General features: G+C 32.3%; 2 protein-coding genes across 2 annotated transcripts; one reads left to right on the top strand and one right to left on the bottom strand.

Annotated features, from left to right (window-relative positions):
• Positions 1-6,284: 6,284 nt before the first annotated feature.
• On the bottom strand, positions 6,285-6,785 carry LOC130665911 (uncharacterized). Its single transcript, XM_057466540.1, has one exon. It carries the CDS (start codon positions 6,783-6,785, stop codon positions 6,285-6,287), a length of 501 nt encoding a protein of 166 aa, XP_057322523.1.
• Positions 6,786-10,289: 3,504 nt separating this feature from the next.
• Positions 10,290-12,308, top strand: LOC130665910 (basic proline-rich protein-like). Its single transcript, XM_057466538.1, has one exon. The coding sequence runs from the start codon at positions 10,290-10,292 to the stop codon at positions 12,306-12,308; it is 2,019 nt and encodes a 672-aa protein (XP_057322521.1).
• Positions 12,309-25,013: the final 12,705 nt, after the last annotated feature.

The raw sequence follows: 25,013 nt of genomic DNA, 5'->3' as shown, positions 1-25,013 counted from the left end.
TCATGTTATCACGTCGTCGTTTACGACTTTTGTAGTTAATATAATACTCTTCAAAAGCATCCTTAGTAATTTTAATGATATTCTAATTGTTTTTTCTGTATTGATTCTGAAAATCGTTTTTTTTAAATTATAATTTAGGCTATTAGTTGATATTCACAAAATAACGAAAATTACAGTAAAAATGCTGATATCGTTGTTTTAAGAAATTTAATTCGCCACAAAAAAGGTCCTTTCAGTTAATTAGCTTCAGTTCTTCATTTACGTGGTATAGGGATTTTATCAATTTCGTAAATAATAGTATCTTATACATCTTGTGGAATCAGTATTAGACTTGAGTGTGGGTTTGGCGGAGCGAGTGAAGCGAGTCCAGTGAGCGCGAGTGCAGTCTAGCGATTTTCGTCTCTTTAATAAGGTATCTAAATTCGAAGTGCCGTAAAAAGAGAGCAAGTAGATAAATTAGTTATTGGCTTGAATTATTGAGTAGGGATATACTCCGCCCATTTCACTCAAATCCAGTAGTTTCATATAAAAAATGAGTGATTTTATACATATTAAGCTATTCTTGTAACCAATCAGAAAGGATTATATTTTAATATAAAATTTTATGAGGTTGACTGTAACCATTCAACGACGTTTTCTTCGGCATGAGTTACATGAAATATTGTTTAAAAGTTTGACTAAATACCGTATAATTTCAATTTTAAAGAAGGAAGTTTTTTAACTTTCCGCTTGGAAAGTCGGTGATTTTCAAAAAATTCGGGAAGTTATTGTTTTCATCCCTATTTTCGAAAATCGAGTTTCCATCAGAAGTCGACGTTTTGAGGTCCTAGGAAGCTATTCTGACTAATTTCAAGATGATGTCCGAGTGTATGTATGTATGTATGTACGTACGTACGTATGTAAATACCTGTATCTTTTGAACGGATGAACCGATTTTGAATTTTAAGGTGTCATTCGACGCGGCTTGTCAATATCTTGAAGCTGTAAGAAAATTGAGCTTGATCGGTAGGGCTCGTTCAGAGATATTCCAAAAATAAAATTTTTTCAAAAATGTTTTTTTTGGATAACTTTTTAATGTGCTCGATGGATTGATTCCAAAATAGACTGGGCTCTAGAGCTTTATAAGCCGCGTCAAATGCCACCTCAACCATCAAAATCGGTTCCTTCGTTCAAGAGTAACTGTTGTCAAAAGAATTAAAAAAAAAAAATTCATTTGAGAGATATCGTTGGAGAAAAAATAGTAAAAAACTATTTTTTTCGACAACAACAGCATACAAACGTATTTTCGAGCTCGAAGAGCTCGAAAATGTATTCACAATAATGTTTTCGAGGTTCTTGAGCTCGAAAACAGCGGAAAGTTTTGGGGCTGGCCCGCAGGGTCAACTGACAGACCGATATTTTTCTCTTGGTTTCAGGCCGATAATATTGACTCAGGATGATACCGACTTAGTTTGAGTATGGCGCATTTTTTGAATCAGGATGTTATTTTACTCGATTCAGAAATATTCAAATATATTTTTTAAAATTATTGATCAGTTTATTACGACGACAATTACTTACACTCATTTTTAATTTGGAAGTTTAATGCAGATTTTTATTTGAAAAAAAATTTATTTATGCTAAAAATTCAAATAAAATTTTCGTTTCATGACCACATTTGCAATAATAGGAAATTTGAGGTTACCCAGTAACTAAGCATTGGCATTTAAATACATTCACTGTGGAAATCTGTAGAGTTTGAACACAGTAATTATTTACTACTGTGTATATTATTTACTATTTAGGTATAATGATAACGAAATCCGTCCATATTTATATCCATTAAACAAAAATAATTATCAACGGCGAGATTTATGTTTTGATGTTCATACATAGTTGTGAACTTACATTTCAAAACTAACAACAACTAACTGGGAATTGAGAAAAACAAGCAAATACGATATATTCATCGAGGTGCCTCCTGGCGCCAAAGTTATTTCACCCAAGTGAATCTGTTATTTGGTTTTAAAGTTAAATTTATTGTGTGAAAAAAATGTACTTTCGAATCTAGCATATATAAATCTTGATTTAGGAATCCTGAAACTCCTTGAGCCAAGGAATAAATTCTTGGAGCAAAAAAATGGAATTTTTCAAATTAGTATACTTGCTTCTATGCAGAATAAATGCAGTATAAATGCAGAATAGGATGCTATTCTGACATTTTCAGAGTGATGTCTGTATGTATGTGTGTGTGTGTGTGTGTGTGTGTGTGTGTGTGTGTGTGTGTGTGTGTGTGTGTATGTGTGTGTGTGTGTGTGTGTGTGTGTGTGTGTGTGTGTGTGTGTGTGTGTGTGTGTGTGTGTGTGTGTGTGTGTGTGTGTGTGTGTGTGTGTGTGTGTGTGTGTGTGTGTGTGTGTGTGTGTGTGTGTGTGTGTGTGTGTGTGTGTGTGTGTGTTAACTCTTTGTAACTTTTTAAGTAATGAACCGATTTGGATGGTTAAGGCGGCAATCGAGAGAGCTTGTTGGTCATCAACTATTCTAAAAATTTCAGATTATTCGATGAATTAGGCTCGAAACTATTAGCGAATTACGAAAAAAAAAAAATTTTTTTAGTTTTTTATTGATTTCTCAGAAACGACTTAAAGGATCGACTTCAAAATCAAACCAGCTCTAGAACTTAATAAAACGCATCGATTGCCGCCTTAGCCATCTTAATCTTTGAAACAACTCAACCAAACAATTCCAAAATCTGATCAGCTCTAGAACTTAATAAAATGCATCGATTGCCAACTCACCCATCAAAATTGGTTAATTCGTTTGCGAGATTTTATGGAAGAGAGAAATGCTAAAAAATGTTTTTTTTTCGAAAACAATGGCATACAAAAGTGTTTTCGTTATACTAGCCTTGAAACTTAAAGTTTCAGTGTCTCTACAGCCCGTCGAAACATGCTACTTTCAAGCTGATGGTGCAAACATCTACTAGCGAATTCATAATTCAAAAATACCGTCATACAGCGGGCAGAAACATGCGTGTTTCTTCCCTTGGGAAGAAACACAATTGTTTCTGCCCGATGTCAGTTATAATTAATGTTCATTTGCAGCCTTGTTACTTCAGTTTACTGATTTCATTTTTTAAGTGACAGTTTTAATTAACCAAATAAAATTACTGAAAAATGAGTGAAAATGATATTTTAGTCTTATTTACTATTTAATAAGTGACTGTTAATCACGTATATTTTTCATTCTCTAACAGTTCGCTGCATCATCGGCTTGAAATTAACTTGTTTCTGACTGGCTGCTGACACTGAATCTTGAAGTTCCGATGCAGGTAATCATGAAAAATATAGTGTGTGACTCAGGATAAAACACGATTTCAAACTGCGGGTGTTGTCAGCCCTCGCCTGCGGCTCGGGCAGCCAACCTCATCCTAGTCTGAAATCGTCTTGTTTCATCCCTCGTCACACAATATGCTATTTCGAGCTCGAAGAGCTTGAAAATGTATTCACAATAATGTTTTCGAGCTTCTTGAGCTCGTAAACAGCGGGAAGTTTTGAGGCTAGCCTGCAGGGTCAAGCGATAGACCGATTTTATTTATTAATTTGTCCTATTGATGAAAATACCAAGGATTAAATTTGGTAAGGTTTGGACCAAAATTCTTTACTAACATTTTATTAAGAAAATTAATAATATCCCTATATCACGTGACTGAAAAACTTGAGCTCAACTCAAATTGGAAAACTGCACGTGTACACTGTTTTAAAGATAATTTCGGGATTTTATTGCATGCATATGTATTAGGGTGATTCGTTTTGAACGACTATTTTTTTTTTTCACTCCCACTTGAAAAAATTATTATAGACATGGAAAAAAAAATTCCCTGCAAGTTTCAGCTCTTAATTTTAATTTTAAGTACTTTATATTTGATTTTGAAGTTTTCCCATTTAAAATACATAGGAAAGTTGGGATTTTTTTTTAATTATCTATAACTCAGCCGCATTTCAAATTATCGGGTCGCCGTTTGCGGCATTTTGTAGACAATTTGATACTCTTCAAAAGTCTCCATAATAGTTTTACTCGGATTCTAATTGTTTTTTCTGTATTGGTTCTGAAAATAATATTTTTAATAATAATTTGGGTTTTTAGTTGATATTACCTAAATAACGAAATTTACCGAAAAAGTGGAGATATAGATTTTTTGTGGTATATGTGGTATATGTGGTGAATCTATACATCATGTATAATCAGTCTGGTGTTTCAAGAAGATTTTTGAGATCTTACTTATTGCCCGTATAAATTTTAAAAGAAAAATATTTTTAACTTCCCGCTAAGAAAGTTGTAAATTTTCAAAAATTCGGGAAGTTATTGTTTTTACCCCGATTTTCGAAAATCGAGTATTCATCAGATGACGACGTTTTGAGGTCCTAGAAAGTTATTCTGACTATTTTCATAATGATGTCCGAGTGTGTGTATGTATGTGTGTGCGTGTGTGTGAGTATGTATGTAAACTCTTTGTAATTTTCCAACTAATGATTCGATTTGGATGGTTAAGGCGACAATCAAAAGAGCTTGTTGGCCATTAACTTTTCTGAAAATTTTAGTTCATTCAATCAAGTAGACTCGAAACTATTGGCAAATTACGAAAAAAAAAAAAATTTGTTTTTTAGTTTTCTATTGATTCCCCAAAAACAAGTGAAACGATCAACTTTAAATTCTATTCAGCTCTAGAACTTGATAAGCTGCGTCGAATGCGACCTCAACCATCTCAATCGGATAATTCGTTCGAGAGTTATCGTGGAAGAAAGAAATGGTAAAAAACAGTTTTTTGCAAATATCTGTGAAACAACTAAACTAAACGATTTCAAAATTTGATCGGCTTTAGAATTTATTACAATGCGTCGATAGCCACCTTGATCATCAAAATCGGGTCATTTGTCTAAGAGATATCGCGGAAAAAAGAAACGATAAAAAACAGTATTTTGCGAATATCTTTAAAATAACTCAACTAATCAATTCTAAAATCTAAACAGCTCTAAAACTCAATAAAATACGTCGATTGCCGCCTCAACCATCAAAATCAGTTAATTCGTTCGCGAGATATCGTAGGAGAAACAAATGCTAAAAAATGGTTTTAGTACATGAATAGGGAGGCTTCTGGCCCCGAAACAGTGCCCTACTTTACCGGCCTAAGGTAAGTACCCAATGTCGGTAATGTAGATTTGTTTTATCGATATTTGGGCTGTTATCGGTAATGTAGATTTATGCTATCGATATTTGAGGCCTTTTTTCATTATTGATGGTAATGTAGATTTATGATGTAGATATTTAAGGCCTTTCTTCATTATTCATGGTAATGTAGATTTATTTTATCGATATTTTGGGGGCTGTTTCTTATCGATGATAATGTAGATTTGGTGGGGACTTGATCATGACAATGCAGACTTGGTTGAGGCCCAACCATGGTAATGCAAATTTTGACTGGAACCTGATCATGGTAGTGCAGGTTTTGTTTGGAGGTCTGTTTTCTCTTATCGATAAAAGTAGATAAACTACCAATTAATTTAAAACAGAACTTTAAAATTATAGACTATAAGTTTTGCATTGAACATAATTCAATTACAAGTCTTGATTATGATGTTCCGGGAATTTATCTTTACCCTTACAAAAAAGATTGTACTAAGTGTAAAAATCCGAAAGATGCATTAAAATAATCATCATGTAGAATTAAGCAGTATGCTGATGTCTGATCAGGAAACTGATCATTTGATTCAAATTCAACACGAATGTCCACTAGTCCAGATTTGATTGATTCATTTTGTTTTGAACAATCGATAATGTAGAGTGGTGCTTCTTCTAAAAATCCTGCTTTAGTCAACAATGGTTCCGGCTCTTTATTATAGTATGACGTTTGAAAATTAGTATACATATCATACAATAAAGCACACTGATTGCGATAAATGGTTAGATTCAAATTTCCATACGGGTAACTTTAAGAATTGAGGAAAACTTTTACATCTCGGATATTACAATGATCAAAGTGGCTGGAATTTTTCGTCACAATATTTCGTCTTGTAGTTTGAAATCCTAGAACCTGATAATTGTGGTTTCTCCAATTGAGTTGAAGTTTTGATAGGCTAAACATGTTTTGTTGTTTTCGGAAGTAGTGAATATTCAGATAATTGCTATAGTACATTCCATTCTACTTTATTAAGAACTATTTCAACTTTTTCAGCAGCCTCTCTAGCAGCAGCAGGTGTATGTAGATATGCATCAATATCAGTGTTTGATCTGATGAGAATTAATTCATGCTAAGCATTCATAATAATCCGATTATAATCTTCAGCGAATCCAAATAATAAACTCAGCGGTATAGAAATATCAAAATATCCGTCGCTATTAGTCAATTTATCATCGGTTTGTAAACACCTGGCGTTTTCCATTAAATTACCCTGCCCGGGGGTCAAATATAAATTATTCTTAATAAGACTTGTCATTCCAACATTCTTACATCTATTGATTTCAATGGCATTCAATTCGTAACGTATTTCTTCAAACATGTGACAAATGGCCATGTAAACCAACTCCATAGCTTCATTAACAGCAGAGCCATCTTCATTCGTAAATCTACCGCAAATGTGTAAGGTACTCTTACTCGGTAGAATGCATAAATCCTGATGTTGAATACTCATTCTTATTTCATCACTATTATTAAATGATGTTGAAGCATAAGGTCGATGTGAATGGACCTTATAGCGAGAAATTGATTCGTCGAAGATTATTGGTTTTTGGATGTTCAAGAATTCTGTCATGGTAGTACAATCTAGCACAAATTGATTTTTCTTATTTTACCGATTTTCCACGTAATTTTAATCCCATGTTTTTGAGAAATTGGGCGTTCTGAGATGTTAGCACCGTGAGAGGGGCACGACGACTGATGGGCTTTCGGCACGATGCTTCACTTTTATGACTGCCACCAATTTTTTTATCAAACACAGTCCCCATTATTTGACTGATTTAATGTGCAATCTTATTGTTATCGATTTACTACGAAAATTCACTAACTCTCCATCTTGATCTACAATTCGTAGCTGCAGATTGTGTATTGACTGTACGGCGACTAGTAAATAAATGATGTGTGATGGTACTTCGATGATCTTATATCCTGGTGCAACACTTGGAAACATGAATTGTATGTACTTTACGTTTATTCGTATATGCTCCAGTAGTAATATTGCACTCAACTCGCAATGCATTAATTTTGAGGATTTTTATTGGTAAATCAGATTTGTGGAGAAGGTTTGGTGCAAGTCTACGATTTCCAAATCCCAATAATGATGCGATTGAATCTGTCGGTTCAAAATTTACAATTTGATTACTGTTAATTTCACTATGCAATTCATTGTTATTTGCTTTGATGCTCAATTCTACACCCTCAGGTAATTCCTTTATTAAATATTTTTCAATGTCACGAAGTTCATAACTTTCAGTAGGTATTGTTGTAACCTTATTCGCTTTCTTCCCATTTATGCTGGGTAGATAGAACTTATGACAACCTTCATCAATATTAGGTATAGAATTGAATAATAATTCCACAAGACCCAAGACATAACTTTTTCCAGATGATAATTCAATCGGTGGAAAATATTGAGCTTCCAATGTGGATGTAGCTCCAGATAGTGTTAGCGTCAACGAATCAGTCATGACTAAGCATATTAATCCAACCACACCCATTTATAGTTCATTATTGAGGAATTTTAGACACAAATGTCCACATATAACGGTATCATAATCTTGATATTTCTGATGATTATATTGCATGCCTTAAGCGCGAGCGTAGGTATGCTCTACTCTCGCCTAAAAATTAAAAACTGGGTTCCGTCAGAGTTTTTTTTAAATAAATAATAATATAGTGGTTAAAGTAGATCAGCCTTCATACCACAATTAAAGAAAACATCAATGGTCATTTTTCTAAACAATAAACAGCTGGTCCAACCCACAATTTAGATAAAAAATGAATTTTTCAGAAAAAAATCCTGTAAAATACATGTAACACTCTTCTTGTAATCACCATAACTTTCGAAAAACAAAACGAATTCTTTCAAATTTCATTTCAATATATTCGTATATTCATTGTGACAAACTGATTAAAAATCCACAACTCTGTTATTATTCGTTTAATTATAAAATAATAAAATGTGCACTGTCGAAGCTAAAAAATTTACATCTCCGGCTGCCATATATAAAAAAAATATATAAACAGAGTTAGTGAAGACCTGCTTCTTCTATCGGAACGTGCTAGATGGCGTTAGCAAAGATTTCCATTCTATCCGCGGGAATTTTTTAATATTTTCTATAACAATTTTCCATTATAATAAATTAGTTCAATAGTTCCTTAAATGTAAGCAAAAAAAAAGAAAAAAATAAATAGTTAAATAATTAATCATAAAAAGTAACCCTGATAGCCAGAGTTTCTGATCAGAAAGTTGGTGTACCTGAGTTGCGACCAACTTGACGACAACTTTTAGCTTGTGTAATTGTTGACTACAAGTTGCTGAGAAACTTGGCGACAATTTACTGCCGCAATCTGTCACCAAGTTTTGTGCAACTTGTAGACAAGTTTTCGGCAACAGTTACACAAGCTGAAAGGTGTCAACAAGTTTCTCGAAAAGTTGCCGTCAACTTATGAAAATACCAACTTTTTCGGTTAACTTGGCGACGGGTTGCGGCAGTAGATTGTCAATTCCCAACAAGTTGCGGCCAACTTGGCTATCAGGGAAGCGGCCCTGTTCCTTTATGTATTAATTTTTTGTTAAGTATTTATTTAATTAAAATTTTTTTTTGCATTTGAATGTACAGATTTGTGGACACCAGTGTATGTGTAAAATAAAACAAATAAAAACAAAAAGTAATGAAATAAAAATAAAAGTTCAATTGTTTATGAAATATAAGGTAAGTATGAGTATTTCTTGATTTTTAGGTTTGGCAATAGTTGATTTAGTTTAGTTTATACTTCAAGAATATATAGCATAGATTTTTATACACAACTTGCTGTACGATTTAACGTAAATTTACTAGCCGAATTAGAATGCAAATTCACTTCAAAAGTTGACTAGAAAAAAGTTGTTGTCAATTTTCAGGCAAATTTTTACATCAATTTATTGTTAATTTGACTTGAAAAATTGTAAAGTAATTTTTTATCCTCAAGTTGTAGACATTTTTTTTGTATAAATATGCTTACTTTCTGAAATGGTAAGAATAAACATTACCGACTTTTTTTTCTAGTAAAAAGTTCCCTGATAGCCACTTTAACCGCAAGTTAACTTTAAGCTACGGCCGTCTTCTGAAGCCAACTTAAAGGAAAGCGTTGGAGAGCAAACAGTTGCCGTTAAATTGACAGTAAATTTTCTGTAATTTGACTTCAAGTTTTACTGTCAGACAATGACGTTAAGTTGATTGAAAGTTTCACTTCAAATTGACGGCAAATTTTTCTGTCAAATTACATTCAGATGACGGCAGTTGATTTGCATCAATTTGCACGCAGTGCAGCCAGATCGTGGACGAAAAGTTCCCCTGTCTTTGCACCATTTTAGCATCACTCACAGCTTAAACGGTGCTTGGGAAGGGGAACTTTTCGTCCACGATCTGGCTGCACTGAGTGTAGCCAAATTGCTCTGAAATGGTTTGGATGAAAACTCGCCATCATCAGGTAGTTCTCGGAATTCCCAGATACTATATGCTAAAGTGTAAAAGCACGCGGTTTCTGACTGAAGGTAGCCATTTAGAAATTTTTTGGTATTTTTTCAAAATAATTATGTACATAAAAATAAAATTAAAAAAATTATAAAGTGAATATCTACATATATATATACACATTTTTTAAAATTTTTCATTAACAATTCAAACATAAACTCGGTTGACTTTAAACATAACCTCACTTTTTTATCGTTTACTGATGTCTTATTTTATTTTTTAGAATAAACTTTTTTTTTCAATCGTTTATTTTTCAATTTTCCAATCGTTTATCATATATTTATACAATAAAAAAAAAAAAAAAATGATTGTTTGTGTTTTTTTTTCCAGGTGCAGTAATTCGAACTGAAAATTTTAATTACAGAAAATGTCTCTGCCAAGTAAGATCTTTTTATTAATTTTTCAAATCTTTAAAGTGCTTAGTAAAACTTATCATTATTTTCATTTCTTTCAATTTATTTATTTTTTTTTTCTTATTTCATAGATAACATACAACAGCAGCTCAATGACTTGAGACGATACGTGGCGCGATTGGAGACTGAGAATGCTCGAAATGCGCAACAATGGGCGCAGCGGGAAATCGAACTGGTCAATGGTCACAATCAAGCAATGGACAGATTGCGAAACCAGTGGCCACAACTACCCATTGCTGGAAACGCCGCTGTTCAGCCAGTTCAGCTCAACCGGTTGCACAACTAGCTTTACTAGGTGCACAGCCAGCTTTACCAGTTGGACAACCGGCTCAACCAGCTGCACAACCAGTTCCACCAGTTGCACAACCAGTTGCACAACCAGCTTTACCAGTTGCAGAGCCAGCTCAACCAGCTGCACAACCAGTTCCACCAGTTGCACAACTAGCTTTGCCAGGTGCACAGCCAGCTTTACCAGTTAGACAACCGGCTCAACTAGCTGCACAACCAGTTCCACCAGTTGAACAACCAGCTTTACCAGCTGCACAACCAGTTCCACCAGTTGCACAACTAGCTTTACCAGGTGCACAGCCAGCTTTACCAGTTAGACAACCGGCTCAACCAGCTGCACAACCAGCTTTACCAGTTGCACAACCAGCTTTACCAGTTGCAGAGCCAGCTCAACCAGCTGCACAACCAGTTCCACCAGTTGCACAACTAGCTTTACCAGGTGCACAGCCAGCTTTACCAGTTAGACAACCGGCTCAACCAGCTGCACAACCAGTTTCACCAGTTGCACAACTAGCTTTACCAGGTGCACAGCTAGCTTTACCAGTTAGACAACCGGCTCAACCAGCTGCACAACCAGTTCCACCAGTTGCACAACCAGCTTTACCAGTTGCACAGCCAGCTCAACCAGCTGCACAACCAGTTCCACCAGTTGCACAACTAGCTTTGCCAGGTGCACAGCCAGATTTACCAGTTAGACAACCGGCTCAACCAGCTGCACAACCAGTTCCACCAGTTGAACAACCAGCTTTACCAGCTGCACAACCAGTTCCACCAGTTGCACAACTAGCTTTACCAGGTGCACAGCCAGCTTTACCAGTTAGACAACCGGCTCAACCAGCTGCACAACCAGTTCCACCAGTTGCACAACCAGTTGCACAACCAGCTTTACCAGTTGCAGAGCCAGCTCAACCAGCTGCACAACCAGTTCCACCAGTTGCACAACTAGCTTTGCCAGGTGCACAGCCAGCTTTACCAGTTAGACAACCGGCTCAACCAGCTGCACAACCAGTTCCACCAGTTGAACAACCAGCTTTACCAGCTGCACAACCAGTTCCACCAGTTGCACAACTAGCTTTACCAGGTGCACAGCCAGCTTTACCAGTTAGACAACCGGCTCAACCAGCTGCACAACCAGCTTTACCAGTTGCACAACCAGCTTTACCAGTTGCAGAGCCAGCTCAACCAGCTGCACAACCAGTTCCACCAGTTGCACAACTAGCTTTACCAGGTGCACAGCCAGCTTTACCAGTTAGACAACCGGCTCAACCAGCTGCACAACCAGTTTCACCAGTTGCACAACTAGCTTTACCAGGTGCACAGCTAGCTTTACCAGTTAGACAACCGGCTCAACCAGCTGCACAACCAGTTCCACCAGTTGCACAACCAGCTTTACCAGTTGCACAGCCAGCTCAACCAGCTGCACAACCAGTTCCACCAGTTGCACAACTAGCTTTGCCAGGTGCACAGCCAGATTTACCAGTTAGACAACCGGCTCAACCAGCTGCACAACCAGTTCCACCAGTTGAACAACCAGCTTTACCAGCTGCACAACCAGTTCCACCAGTTGCACAACTAGCTTTACCAGGTGCACAGCCAGCTTTACCAGTTAGACAACCGGCTCAACCAGCTGCACAACCAGTTCCACCAGTTGCACAACCAGCTTTACCAGGTGCACAGCCAGCTTTACCAGTTGGACAACTGGCTCACCCAGCTGCACAACCAGTTCCACCAGTTGCACGACAAGATCTGCCTGCTGTGGAGGTTATAGGCCATCCATTATCGATTTGTAACGATCGACGTCGCAACGAAAATTATAACAATGACAATAATGGTATTTTGAGTTATATTTATTTATTTATTTCAGTTTTTTTGCTGTATTAGTGAAAAATGTACATCCTTGTTTATAAAATCTCATAGAATCCAATAAGTTCTCATAAATTCCCATAGAGATTTTATTAGAATGAATAAGTTCTATGAGAAGTGCTATAGTTAAGTATGGGGCCTTATGCCTACACCTATAAGAATCTATTGGGTTTTTTAAGCAAGGATGTTCTATTTATTTTTTTGTTTTTATTTCTTCCTTTTTTTTATTTATTTATTTATTTTCCATACTGTAGATAATAATTCGTACAAGGGTAAGAAGCGAAAGAAGAATGGGGGTGCACAGCGCCGAAACTGGAGGGGAAGCCGAGGTTCAAATAATCGCGGTGGAAGAGGCCGTGGTGCCAATGATCGTGGGGGTGCTGGTGGGAACATTTACATATATCACAACAGTTATTAATTTTATACCAATTATACTTGTCTTTTTTTTTTCATATTCATTATTTTTATTTTTTTCTTTTGTTTTTTTTTATGCAACTTAAATAAGTTGAGTTAAGGCGGTACTTTTCGCCTTTTAAATTTTATTTTATTTTTTTATTTTTTTCTTTTGTTTTTTTTTATGCAACTTAAATAAGTTGAGTTAAGGCGGTACTTTTCGCCTTTTAAATTTTATTTTATTTTTTTATTTTTTTCTTTTGTTTTTTTTTATGCAACTTAAATAAGTTGAGTTAAGGCGGTACTTTTCGCCTTTTAAATTTTATTTTTTTCTTATTTTTAATAATTAACAAATTTTTTTATGATTTAATTGAAATAAAATAAAGAAATTTAAGTTTAAGGTAAAAGACCTGGTACCCAATCAGGGAACTAGTATTCGATCACTCGATGAATTTGTATATCTATATTTAGTAAAATTTAATAAATATAGATATACGAATACATGAGTGATCGAGTACTAGTTGCTTGGTTGGGTACTGGGTCTCTTATCTTAAACTTAAATTTTTTTATTTTATTTCAATTAAATCATAAAAAAATTTGTTAATTATTAAAAATAAGAAAAAAATAAAATTTAAAAGGCGAAAAGTACCGCCTTAACTCAACTTATTTAAGTTGCATAAAAAAAAACAAAAGAAAAAAATAAAAATAATGGATATGAAAAAAAAAAAGACAAGTATAATTGATTTTCATAATAACTAACTGAACAATTACTTAAAACAAAGTATAATATATATTATTTACGTTATTAATTTTTTTATAACTTTTTTAAGTCAGTTGAAAAAAAAAAATATTTAATACGATAATTTATTTATTTATTATTTATTAATGTTAATAATTAATTTAGTAGCATCTTGTTCTTTTACAACTTTCTGAAAAGTATCTGTGTACTAGTTATAACTATTTTTGTCGTACTTTATAATAAGAAATGAAAAAGAAGAATAGTAAAATTTCGTTAATTGAAAATATTTAAATAGTACATGGTAGATTATAAAATAATAAGATCTGAGAAAGATAGTTGAGTAATAATTTATTTAAGTTTTACTTTTTCTCTTTTTCCTTTTTTATCATAAAGTATGAGGCAAATAATTTTTACAGATGTATTAAATCTATTTAAAAGCTTGTCAAAAATGCTAGTTAATTATTAATAGTATTAATTATTTATTTGTTATCGGCTATGTAACTGCAATAATAAAAATAAAAAAAAAACTTGACTTTGTAATACTAAATTTTGTTTTTTTCATTTATTGTTATTTTTGCACGACTCATGATGCGAAGCATCAGAGAGTGCTTTACGATCGAAAAATTTTTTTCGCCTCACTTCGGAAACTTTCAATTATTATATCCTTGTTAGTTCACGGAATCAAGATAATTTGCATACTATTTTGAAGATAATTTAATGTAGATTAGTTCTATACTTTTAAAAAATTAATTTAGTTCAATAAATACGAAAAAAACATCAAAATAGTTTTAAAAAATTTCCTGTCCGTCAAGTCTGAAACCCGTATCATGATAACTTGTGAAAAAATCCAGTAACTGAATCAAATTTAAAAAAAAAAATTCTTTGATAGATTTGTAGGTCCCCTATTGCGAATGGCTAGGTAACTCAGTGTCGTTTAATTACAATTAATAAAATAAAAAAAAAAAGGCTGTATAACTATATCTATATATATCTATGTAAAATTAACATGAATGGTGATATATCTACACATTATACGTACATTTATCTCACTAGGGGCGCTTGCAAATTACCGTCCTAGTACAGCTGTGTTCTTTTTTTGCTAATTGGTAAGCCTGAATTTTTTTTCAATTCAATTTTTTTTTATTTTTTTTTTTGTTTTTGTTATTAGTCGAGATATTTTGAGTAGGTTCTTTTATAATTATAAACAAAAAATACAAATATAATTAAAAAAAAAAAAAAAACATAACAAATTTTAATGAAAGAAAATTGTATATATTTTAAATTTATTCGTGCTTCCCGCCATTTTTTTATTATTATTTTATTATTTTATAATAAATGAGTATTATGAGTCGTGCACTTTTGGATTTTCCAAATTTTTTCTATTATAATAAATTAATTTAATAGTTCCTTAAATGTAAGTAAAAAAAAAGAAAAAAATAAATAGTTAAATAATTAATCATAAAAAGTAAACCTGATAGCCAGAGTTTCTGATCAGAAAGTTGGTGTACCTGAGTTGCGACCAACTTGACGACAACTTTTAGCTTGTGTAATTGTTGACTACAAGTTGGCTACAAGTTGCTGAGAAACTTGGCGACAATCTACTGCCGCAATCTGTCACCAAGTTTTGTGTAACTTGTAGACAAGTTTTCGGCAACAGTTACACAAGCTGAAAGGTGTCGACAAGTTTCTCGAAAAGTTGCCGTTAACTTATGAAAATACCAACTTTTTCGGTTAACTTGGCGACAAGTTTCTAGTAAGCCTCGGCTGGATAATACTTGCGGGCAAGTTGATGCAAATCTATTACCGTCATCTGAATGTAATTTGACAGAAGAACTTGCCATCAATTTGAAGTGAAATTTCAATCAACTTAACGTCATTGTCTGACAGTAACACTTGCAGTCAAATTGAATTTAAATTACAGGCAATTTACTGTCAACTTAAAGGTAACTGCTTGCTCTCCAACACTTTTCTTTAAGTTGACTTTAGAATACGGCAGTAGATTGAAGTAAACTTGTGGATAAGTTGGCTATCAGGGTGATCGGTTGAAAATGTAGCTCGGTGTAAACTCGCCATGTATTTATTATTCTCGGAACTCCCCAATACTACACGCGACGTAAATCACATTGTTTACGTGAGTAAATACAACGTTTAACGCTGACAGGAAGAAAGCTAATGTCACCGCGCAAAGTTTAACTTTGCGCCGTTTTTGTGACGCCATTTTTTTTTCGTTTCATATGTGCAGAAAGCGTTATTTTTATTTTTGTCGTCTCCAGAGCTGAAATTATTAACTTCATAAAAATCACTGAGAATTTTTTATTATGAAAAGTTTATCCAGTTTTAAAAAAGCTTTTTGTTAATTAAAAAAACTGTTTTGTTTAAAAATTTGTTTGTATATAAATTGTCAAGTTACAAAAAATTCTCGGAACATTTTTTGAATTTTTATTTTCTAAGCCTATAATTATTTTATACCCAAAACTTGAACAAGATGGCATCACATGTTCAAGTATTGGGTCCACGTTATTTTTATGGCAGCAGTAGCTCAACTGCGTGAAATTTATTCTAGTGCAATAATAAATAATTTAATTTAATTATTTATTTTTTAAAAAAGATATACGGCAATAAAGTATGAGTGATTCCTCAACAATTAGAGTAATAATTTTAAGTGATTTCGTGTTAAAACGTATCTATTTCATCAAAATAAATTTTTGTTTTCTAACCAAAAAAAAGTCACAACATATAGGTAAGATGAAAATTGTGAATAAAATTTATTTGTTAATAAAAAATAATTGCAAACAAAGTCAAAATAACTTGAATCCCAGCTACAAAAATTAGAAAAATCCATAAAAGTTCATGAGTTAACAACGTTACAAAAAACTTTAAAAATTAAACAAGAAACAGATCTAAATGTTTAAATTATTGTTCTGTCTTGTAATAAAAAAAAATTATATTTATAATACATAAATAAAAGTATTTATGATTTTCAATTCAGGTAACAGTTCATTTTTTGTGTTGTTTTTAATTCATAATAATCAATTCATTAGTAATAAAAAATGTAATTAAAAAATTAAATACAACTATTTCTCATTTTTAAATGATCATTAGGGTGTTTCAGAAAAATCAAATTTTTGTTGGTATCCAAAAATTGAAAGTATACCTGAAAATAAAAATTTTGGTGCCAATCCGAGCTCTTTATAATAATATTAAGGTTTGCCTCAATCCATTTTTTCTATTTTCCATTTAAATAACACGGAAAAAAAATTTTTTTTTTTTTTTTAGAATTTTCTAGCTCACAAACCAATCAACGGATTTTTATGCACAATAAATTTTTTTGTAGGAAATTAAACGCTCTACAAAAAAAGTCTCTTATCATTTTTCGATAAATCCCACTATTCAAAAATTATTTAAGCTTCAAGTCGAATTTATAATGAATTTTGAGATCTTTTTACTTTTCCGGCAAAACTATCAGTCTTATTACAAAACGTCATGAAAATTTTATGCAGGTAATTTTATTCCTTACAAATTATTATGAATAAAGTTTTTTCAAATTTCGCATTGTTTTCAATTTATTTTCATTTCAATGTCAAGCTCTTAAAATCAATCAGAAATCTATTTTTTTAAGAGTTTGACATTGAAATGAAAATAACTTGAAAACAACGCAAAATTTCGAAAAACTTCATTCATAATAATTTGTAAGAATCAAGTTATCTACAAAAAAGTTTTTATGATATTTTTTGATAAGACTGATAATTTTGCCAGAAAAGTAAAAAATATCAAAATTTACTATAACTTTGACCTGCAGCTTGAATAACTTTTGAACAGTGGGATATATCAAAAAATGATAAGAAACTTTTTCTGTAGAGCGTTCAATTTCCTACATAAAAATTAGTTGTGCATACAAATCCGTTGATCGGTTTATGAGCTAGAAAATTCTGAAAAAAAATTTTTTTTTTTTTCTCGTGTTATTTAAATGGAAAATAGAAAAGTAGATTGAGGCAAACCTTAATATCATTATTAAGAGCTCGGAACAGTACCAAAATTTTAATTTTTAGTTATACTTTCAATTTTTGGATACCATAAAAAAAAATTGTTTTTTTTATTTGAAACACCATAATGATCATATTAAGTATTCCCAGTATTATTTTTAATATTATTAAATAATATGTTATAATTCTTTTGATATTTCAATAAAACGTTGAAAAATTTTGGTGTGCCTATTGCCATATATTTTTTATTCAACTACTGCTCCCGGAGTGTTCAACTACTGCGGCTTGTCAGAGTTGATTGTTTAACTACTACTCCTTTCATAGTCTATCTTAAAAACGTTATCAAAATATAAATATTCAATTATCTACGTTGTTTTGCGCTTCAACCAATTCAAAATTGTTTATATTTTCATGAAAATCATTAATTTGAACTAATAATTACAACTTTGTATATTAAAAGTAGGGTCAAAAATACGTTGTACTTTGAAACTTGTTCAACTACTGGGTACTTTACCTTACTTTATGATTTTTTTAAAGATTTAAAAAAAAATAAAATTTAAAACTTTGATAAATTGATTTTTTTATTCCAGCAGTAATTAATTGGTCAGAAAATTTCGATTTGTTCCGATATTTTAATAATTCAAAAATTTTCAAGTGAGTCATTTGTTCTTAGTTGAACGAGTTCAAAGGTATTTTTTATTTGGTTGTTTCTTTTTTTATTTTAATTAATCGTTTCATTTTTTACTTTTACTTTTTTCTAACCAAAATTTAATAAAACAAAAATAATAAATTACCACATATTCAATTTTTTTTTTTCAAAGTTTATAATTATACTTTTCCACAAATTTTATTTTTTCATATAATTCACAAATTAAAACAAAGATTTGTTATTTAATTACTTTTTTGCACACCTCAAGCGCGAAAGCGCTAGGGGTGCTTTACTGACGGTTCTTCCACGTTGACAATTTTTTTTATATAGCTGCTATCACTTTTTTGTTCTTCATTGTAGCAACTTTATTTCTGATTTTTGTTTGTTAAATTTTGGTTAATAAAATTTTTAATTGAATATTATTTTTTCCAGCTAACAATTGAATAAGATTTCTTTTTTACAATTCATAACATAAAGTTTTGATTTGATTTTAACTTCTCTAGTCTGCTTTTTGCGACTCTAGTCTGCCTCTTGCGACTCTAGTCTGCCTTTTGCGACTCTAGTCTGCCTCTTGCGACTCTAGTCTGCCTGTTGCGACTCTAGTCTGCCTCTTGCGACTCTAGTCTGCCTCTTGCGGCTCTAGTCTGCCTCTTGCGACTCTAGTCTGCCTTTTGCGACTGTAGTCTGCCCTTTGCGACTGTAGTCTGCCTTTTGCGACTTGCGATAAAGCTTTTTTTGATTATCTTTATATTTCTTATTACATTGATATTTTTCATTACATTTTTTATTATAACTATATTCTTTGTTATATTTATTTATGTTTTTTTACATTAATTTTTTTAAATAAATTTTTATGTGCATAAAGTAAATATGCCAAAAGTAAAAAAAAAATCCCTCAAGGCACGACGCCAGTATCAACGTAAATTCATAGAAAATTTACGAAAGGATGAAATATTTCGGGCATCCGATAATCCTATAAAAATAGATGATGATAGTAACGATGAATCATTGAAAAATTTCGATTTGGGTCTAAAATCGGGTCATGAAAAACGACCATTTGAGAAACTATCCAACAGTAATAGTGAAAACCCTATAAAAAGAGCACGGCTGGATCCAGATTTTGGTCGTAGAAAACGACAAATTACTAAAGATGAAGAACGCAAAGAGCGAATAAACAAATTAAACAATTATTCTAATACATATTCTATACAACTTGCAAACAAAGCCAAAAGTGGTAATAAAACTGCACGATTGTATCAAAAAGTTTTAGCTAAACAATGTCAAGCCCCTGAAGTTTGTACTTGTTGTATGCGTAAGCTGTATGATAGCATAACTAAGTTAACAAATTATAAACGACAACTCATTACAAAGAAAAAAATGGATAATGATACGTATTATTTCAAAGAATCTGAGTTTATTTGTGATCAGTGCTGGAATAATTTAAGATTGGGTAAGATTTCAAAAAGAGCAGCCACAAAAAATCTTTCGTTTATAGAAATTCCCGATTGTTTAAAGCGTTTGACTCCGCTTGGAGCTAGATTGGTATCGCCTTGGTTACCATTTATGCAAATTGTTCCTCTTCATCAGTTCACTGTCAATCCACAACTATCTATCAAAGGAAGTATTGTAAATATTGAAGTGGACGTGGGAGAAATGATGAAGTGTTTGCCTCGACACCCGAAAGAAGCCCAGGTGGTTCAAATAATTTTTAAACGTAAAAAAGAATATAAAACTAATTATATGGCTGAAAATGTAGTTGTCGAAGATATAAAACAATCCATGGAATTTTTATCAAATTCAAAATTGTATAAACAATACGGCATTCGGGAAAATGAAGAGTTCTTTACTCAGTTTACCCAAAAAGAATTTCCTTTCATAGTCGATGATAAGGATAAAGAATATCTTTTGAAGTCTCAAAATGAATTATTTACAAAATTTAACGATGATGACGATGATATTGAAGACATTGATTGTGGTGGAGATTTTGACAGAGATAATGTTTTAATCATCGATCAAAATCGTGAGGCAGCCGAATTAACTCGAATTATTGCGCCTGGTGAAAACAAAAAACCTGTACCACTGTACAGCATTCCTCATTATGAAATTTTCTGTTTTCCACAAATATTTGGAGGTGAGCCTTTTGATGAAGCAAAAATCCTTACAGCTAATGAAAGACACAAGTTATGGCTCACTCACAAAGATTCACGTTGCCGGATCGATCCAACGCTTGTTCTTTTACTCGGTCAAATGACAGTACAAAAACGTACAAGAGATTCAATGAGTTTTGTTTCTCGTCGAGGCTGTAAAAACGAATCTTTAAAAGCTCAAGACGTTTTGCAAAAAAAAGTAGTTGATGAACTTATTAATAAAGACAAAGCCTATAAATTTTTAAAGCCAATTGTTGGTTCTCCTGCTTATTTAGAAGATAAAAAAAAGTTTTTGATTGCTAAAATCGCACAAATTGGTCCAGCAACTTTATTTGTTACATTCTCTATTTCTTTAGAGAGCGATCCCTATATATTGCAACAACTCTATGAAGATCAATATGATAAAAAAATCAGTTTGCAGAATGCACTTGATCTCGAATATAATGAAAAACTTCTTTTAATACGCAATAATCCTGTGACGTGTGCACGATATATTAATCGTTATTTTAATAATATACTAAACTGTCTTCAAAAGATACCCGGTCCTTTCAAAGTTAATTATGTTGAAGATTATGTTCAAAAAGATGAAGTTCAGCAAAAAGGAACTTTACATCGTCACATGCTCTTTTGGTTAAATGCCGCTCCAACATATGACCCTGAAGACAGTACATCTGTAGAAGATTGCGTTCAATTTATCGACAAATTTATAACATGTCGATTAGATCGAAATAATCCATATGTAATGAACTATCAAGTTCATAAACATACTTTCACATGTTACAAAGGTTCGAAAAATTTAAAAAAATGTCGCTTCCATTTTCCTTTATGGCCAATGCCAGAAACAAGAATATTAACTAAGCTACCAACGAATCAACGAAATCAAAAAGTAAAACTAAACTTTCAGAAGATTACAGATTATCTTGATGAATTGAGCAAAGTTCCACGTGAAATTTCATTTGTACAAATTTTAAGTGAACTTGAATTGTCTGAACAAGAATATATTGAAGCTGCTAGATACCCTTTACAAACAACTCGTCTATTTTTAAAACGAGAAAGTAATGAGTTATTCATTAATGCATACAATCCAGATATTTTAAACTTACTCAAATCGAATATGGATATTCAATTTATCTGTGATGCGTATGCGTGTGTAACTTATTTAACTGATTATGTAGTTAAAGTTGAAAAAGAAATGGCAAAATTATTCAGAAATTTAACTGAACAATTTGCCCAAGGAGACTTTACAAATCTTGAAAAGATAAAAATAATCGGTAACGCTTTCATGAATAAAAGAGTATTGTCAGGTCAAGCAGCTGCTAGTTTAGTTCTACATATACCAGGTTTTAAATCTAGTCGATATGGGGTGATAGTACCTACTTTCCCTTCTGAAGAAAGAACTAGAGTAGTAAAAAATAATAAAGAATTATCCGACATGGCTCCCGATTCGACTGATATTTATCAAGAAAATATTATTGAAAAATATAGCAAGAGAGATTCACAATATGAGTCATTATGCTTAGCTGATGTTGCTACAGGATTTAATAATCTTAATAAGCTTATTTCGAAAAGAAAAGCAAACAAAAAGGATCATGATTTAGCAGAAGAGCTCAGTGATTGTAATGACAATAAAGATAGTGATTATGAAGAAAATATTGCCAAACAACGTACAAAGCGTAAAATTTTGAGAACACGGCACTATAACAAATATCAAGATGAAGAAAATTATTATCGAGAACAATTACTTTTATATTTGCCATTCCGTCATGAGAAAAATGAAATTGAGGCTTTAAGTCTACAAGAAAAAAAAGAACGGTATAACGAAAATATTATCTTAATCGAAAAAAATCGAGCTTTAATTTACAAAATGGATCAGAATTACATAGAAGATCTTGTTAAAGAGGCTGAAGAAAACCAATTAGATAATGAAGAGAATAATGAAACTTTAATAGATGAGAATGTAACAAATTTAAATGAATCCACTGATATTTTTCCTGACATCAATGGTGATGGTAACCCAATTAATAATGAACGTAATGCTGAATCAAAAGAAAAAGACTATAAGATCAGTGTTCCAACAGTTATGGAGGAAAATAATATCTTGGGATTACTTTTAAAGGCAAACGAACAACAGTTACAAATAACTATGCATTGTCTGCATGCCTTAAAACTTGATAAAACTTTACGTTTAGTCATCTGTGGCCAAGCTGGTACTGGTAAATCATTTTTGATCAATCTTTTGTTTCAAACTATTACTCATTATTATACTAAGCAGATTCTTTGCTTAGATATTTCTTCTCCAAGAGTTGTTTTAGCTGCCCCTTCAGGTAAAGCTGCATTCTTAATTGGAGGTGTAACAGTTCATAGCTGTTTTGTATTACCTCGCGACAACAAAAGAGGAAATCTTCCGGCTTTAAGTTCGAGCACTGTTACATCATTAAGATTTGAAATGCGTGATGTAAAAGTTATAATAATAGATGAGGTGTCAATGATTGGACGAAATCGTTTCAATCAGATCGATACTCGTCTTCAACAAATCACCGGTAATAACTCACCATTTGGTGGTTTATCAGTTATATTTGTTGGAGACTTGAGACAGCTACCACCTGTGATGGACAAACCAATTTATTACACGGCTCAACATTATTTAAGAGATAGGAAATTAGAGTGGTCTAATGCCAACCCTGGTAAACCATTCAAACCCAATCTTGCTGATTCTAGATATAGCGAGTTATTTGCAACGGATAATTGGGTTAATTTTGAATACTACGAATTGACCAAAGTTATGCGACAAGACAACAAAAATTTCGTTGACGCTTTAAATAATCTTTCCATGGGAACGATGACTGATAGCGATATACAATTAATACAATCACGTTGCAATGTGAAAGATGTTCCTTATGATGCTATTCATCTTTTTTTTAAAAATAAAGATGCTGATGCTTACAATGATCGAAAAGTAACGCAAATGCCAGGTGACTTGTTTGTACACAATGCTAAAGATAATATTCATGGTAAGAAACGAATGAGTGATGTAAACATTCAAAAATCACTTTCTGCACTTCAAAAATTACCAATAAACCAAACGGGTTGCTTACCGACTACTATTTTTGCTAAAATTGGTACTAAATTGATGGTCACCCGTAATATTTGTACAGCTGAAGGATTAGTGAATGGAGCATCAGGCATTTTAAGACATGTTACTAAAAAAGACAATTCAGATGAAATTACTATATTTTGGCTAGAGTTTGAATCAACTGATATCGGGCGATCAACTCGAAGTAAGCATTTGTTCTATTTGAAAAATAATAAATTAAACATGAATCTTGTTCCGATTTTTCCAATTGTAATTTCTGATATTACAGTTGGTACTAAAACAGCTGCTCGTCAGCAGTTTCCTTTGATTGTTGCTGAAGGTATGACGGTTCATAAAAGCCAAGGTCAAACTTTTTCATCTGTTTGTGTTCATAACCAGGGGATGACACGAATGATGCAATACGTTGCATACAGCCGTGTTGGTCATCACAATAATCTTTACATTGATGGTAAATTTAAACCTCCAGCTCCTTTAGATGATACCAGTGATCTTAAAGTAGAATTAGATCGCTTAAAAACTCAAAAACGTTTAGTAACATTTGAGCAGCCTTTAGATGAATTAAAAGGCATTAAAATCGTTTTTCATAACGCGTTATCACTACATAAATACATTGGTTGCGTTAAAAACGATAAATGGTTCCACGGAGCAGATATTATGATTTTTGCTGAAGCACGCACTTTGCCGACTGACAATACTGACCATATTACAATTGATGGATATGAAATAATTTATCGATCAGATGAAAACAACGTTGGCAAAAAATTTCTTCGAGGATTGATTGTTTATAAAAAACAGCATATCAAGGTTGCCATCGTTAATAATCTAACACGTGATTTTCGTTCAGAAAATACTAAGAAAATTGAACATCTTGATTTAGTAAGTTTAATCATAAATGATTTGTTTATTGTCGCAGGATATGTATCACCAGATACTTCCAAAAAATCATTTAAAGAATGTATAGAAAGTATGACACATCCTTGTAAATCAGACAATAATTTAGTAATCATTGGTGATTTCAATCAAGATTGTTACAGCAATGATATGTCATGGTTAGAAAAATATATGAATGAAATTAAATACTTAAAAAGAGCATTACCTTCATTGATTTCAACTACAAACTTTAATACACAAATCGATGTAATATTTACGAATTTAGTTGATTATATATCGGGAACTTATGAAAGTATCACTTCAGATCACAAACCTATTTTCTTTTGTAACAAAAAAAATGAAATTAAGAATAGGGTTATAGTTGATCATTCAAAATTAACAGGGTTTAGCATCGCAAAACCAATCATTTCAAACTCTTCAACAGCGAAAGATTGCCTGAATGACACTAATTTGCGAAACTCAAATATTGATATTCAAAATAATAGGAATCCATTACACTCATCGAATGTCAATGAAGTACAAAATATTGAAACACGTAAAACGAAGACATCTTTACTGAAGCAAAAAAATGCTAATAAAACCAATAAGAAAAAAAATGATACTATTCAGAAAGTTTCAGAAGTATCAATTTCTGACGAACTTCTCGCAACTCGAGAAATTTTAAAGAAAATCGCAGCATGCGAATCTTTAAAAGACATTGCACTGCTTTTCAATCAAAACAATGAACTTATAGGTAAAATTTCTGATGAAATTTATAAAATTTATGAAAAAAACATAACAGATACATCATGTAACTACCACAACTCTACAAAGTTTATTTTGCAAAC

The sequence above is a fragment of the Microplitis mediator genome, chromosome 3 (assembly GCF_029852145.1).
Source record: "Microplitis mediator isolate UGA2020A chromosome 3, iyMicMedi2.1, whole genome shotgun sequence".
NCBI classification, from domain to species: Eukaryota; Metazoa; Arthropoda; class Insecta; order Hymenoptera; family Braconidae; genus Microplitis; species Microplitis mediator.
This window is presented reverse-complemented; position numbering and strand designations above follow the sequence as displayed.

Bases quoted from the DNA above. Each gene is read 5' to 3' on its own strand.
- LOC130665910 (XM_057466538.1), top strand. From the start codon at position 10,290: ATGGGCGCAGCGGGAAATCGAACTGGTCAATGGTCACAATCAAGCAAT.
- LOC130665911 (XM_057466540.1), bottom strand. From the start codon at position 6,785: ATGACAGAATTCTTGAACATCCAAAAACCAATAATCTTCGACGAATCA.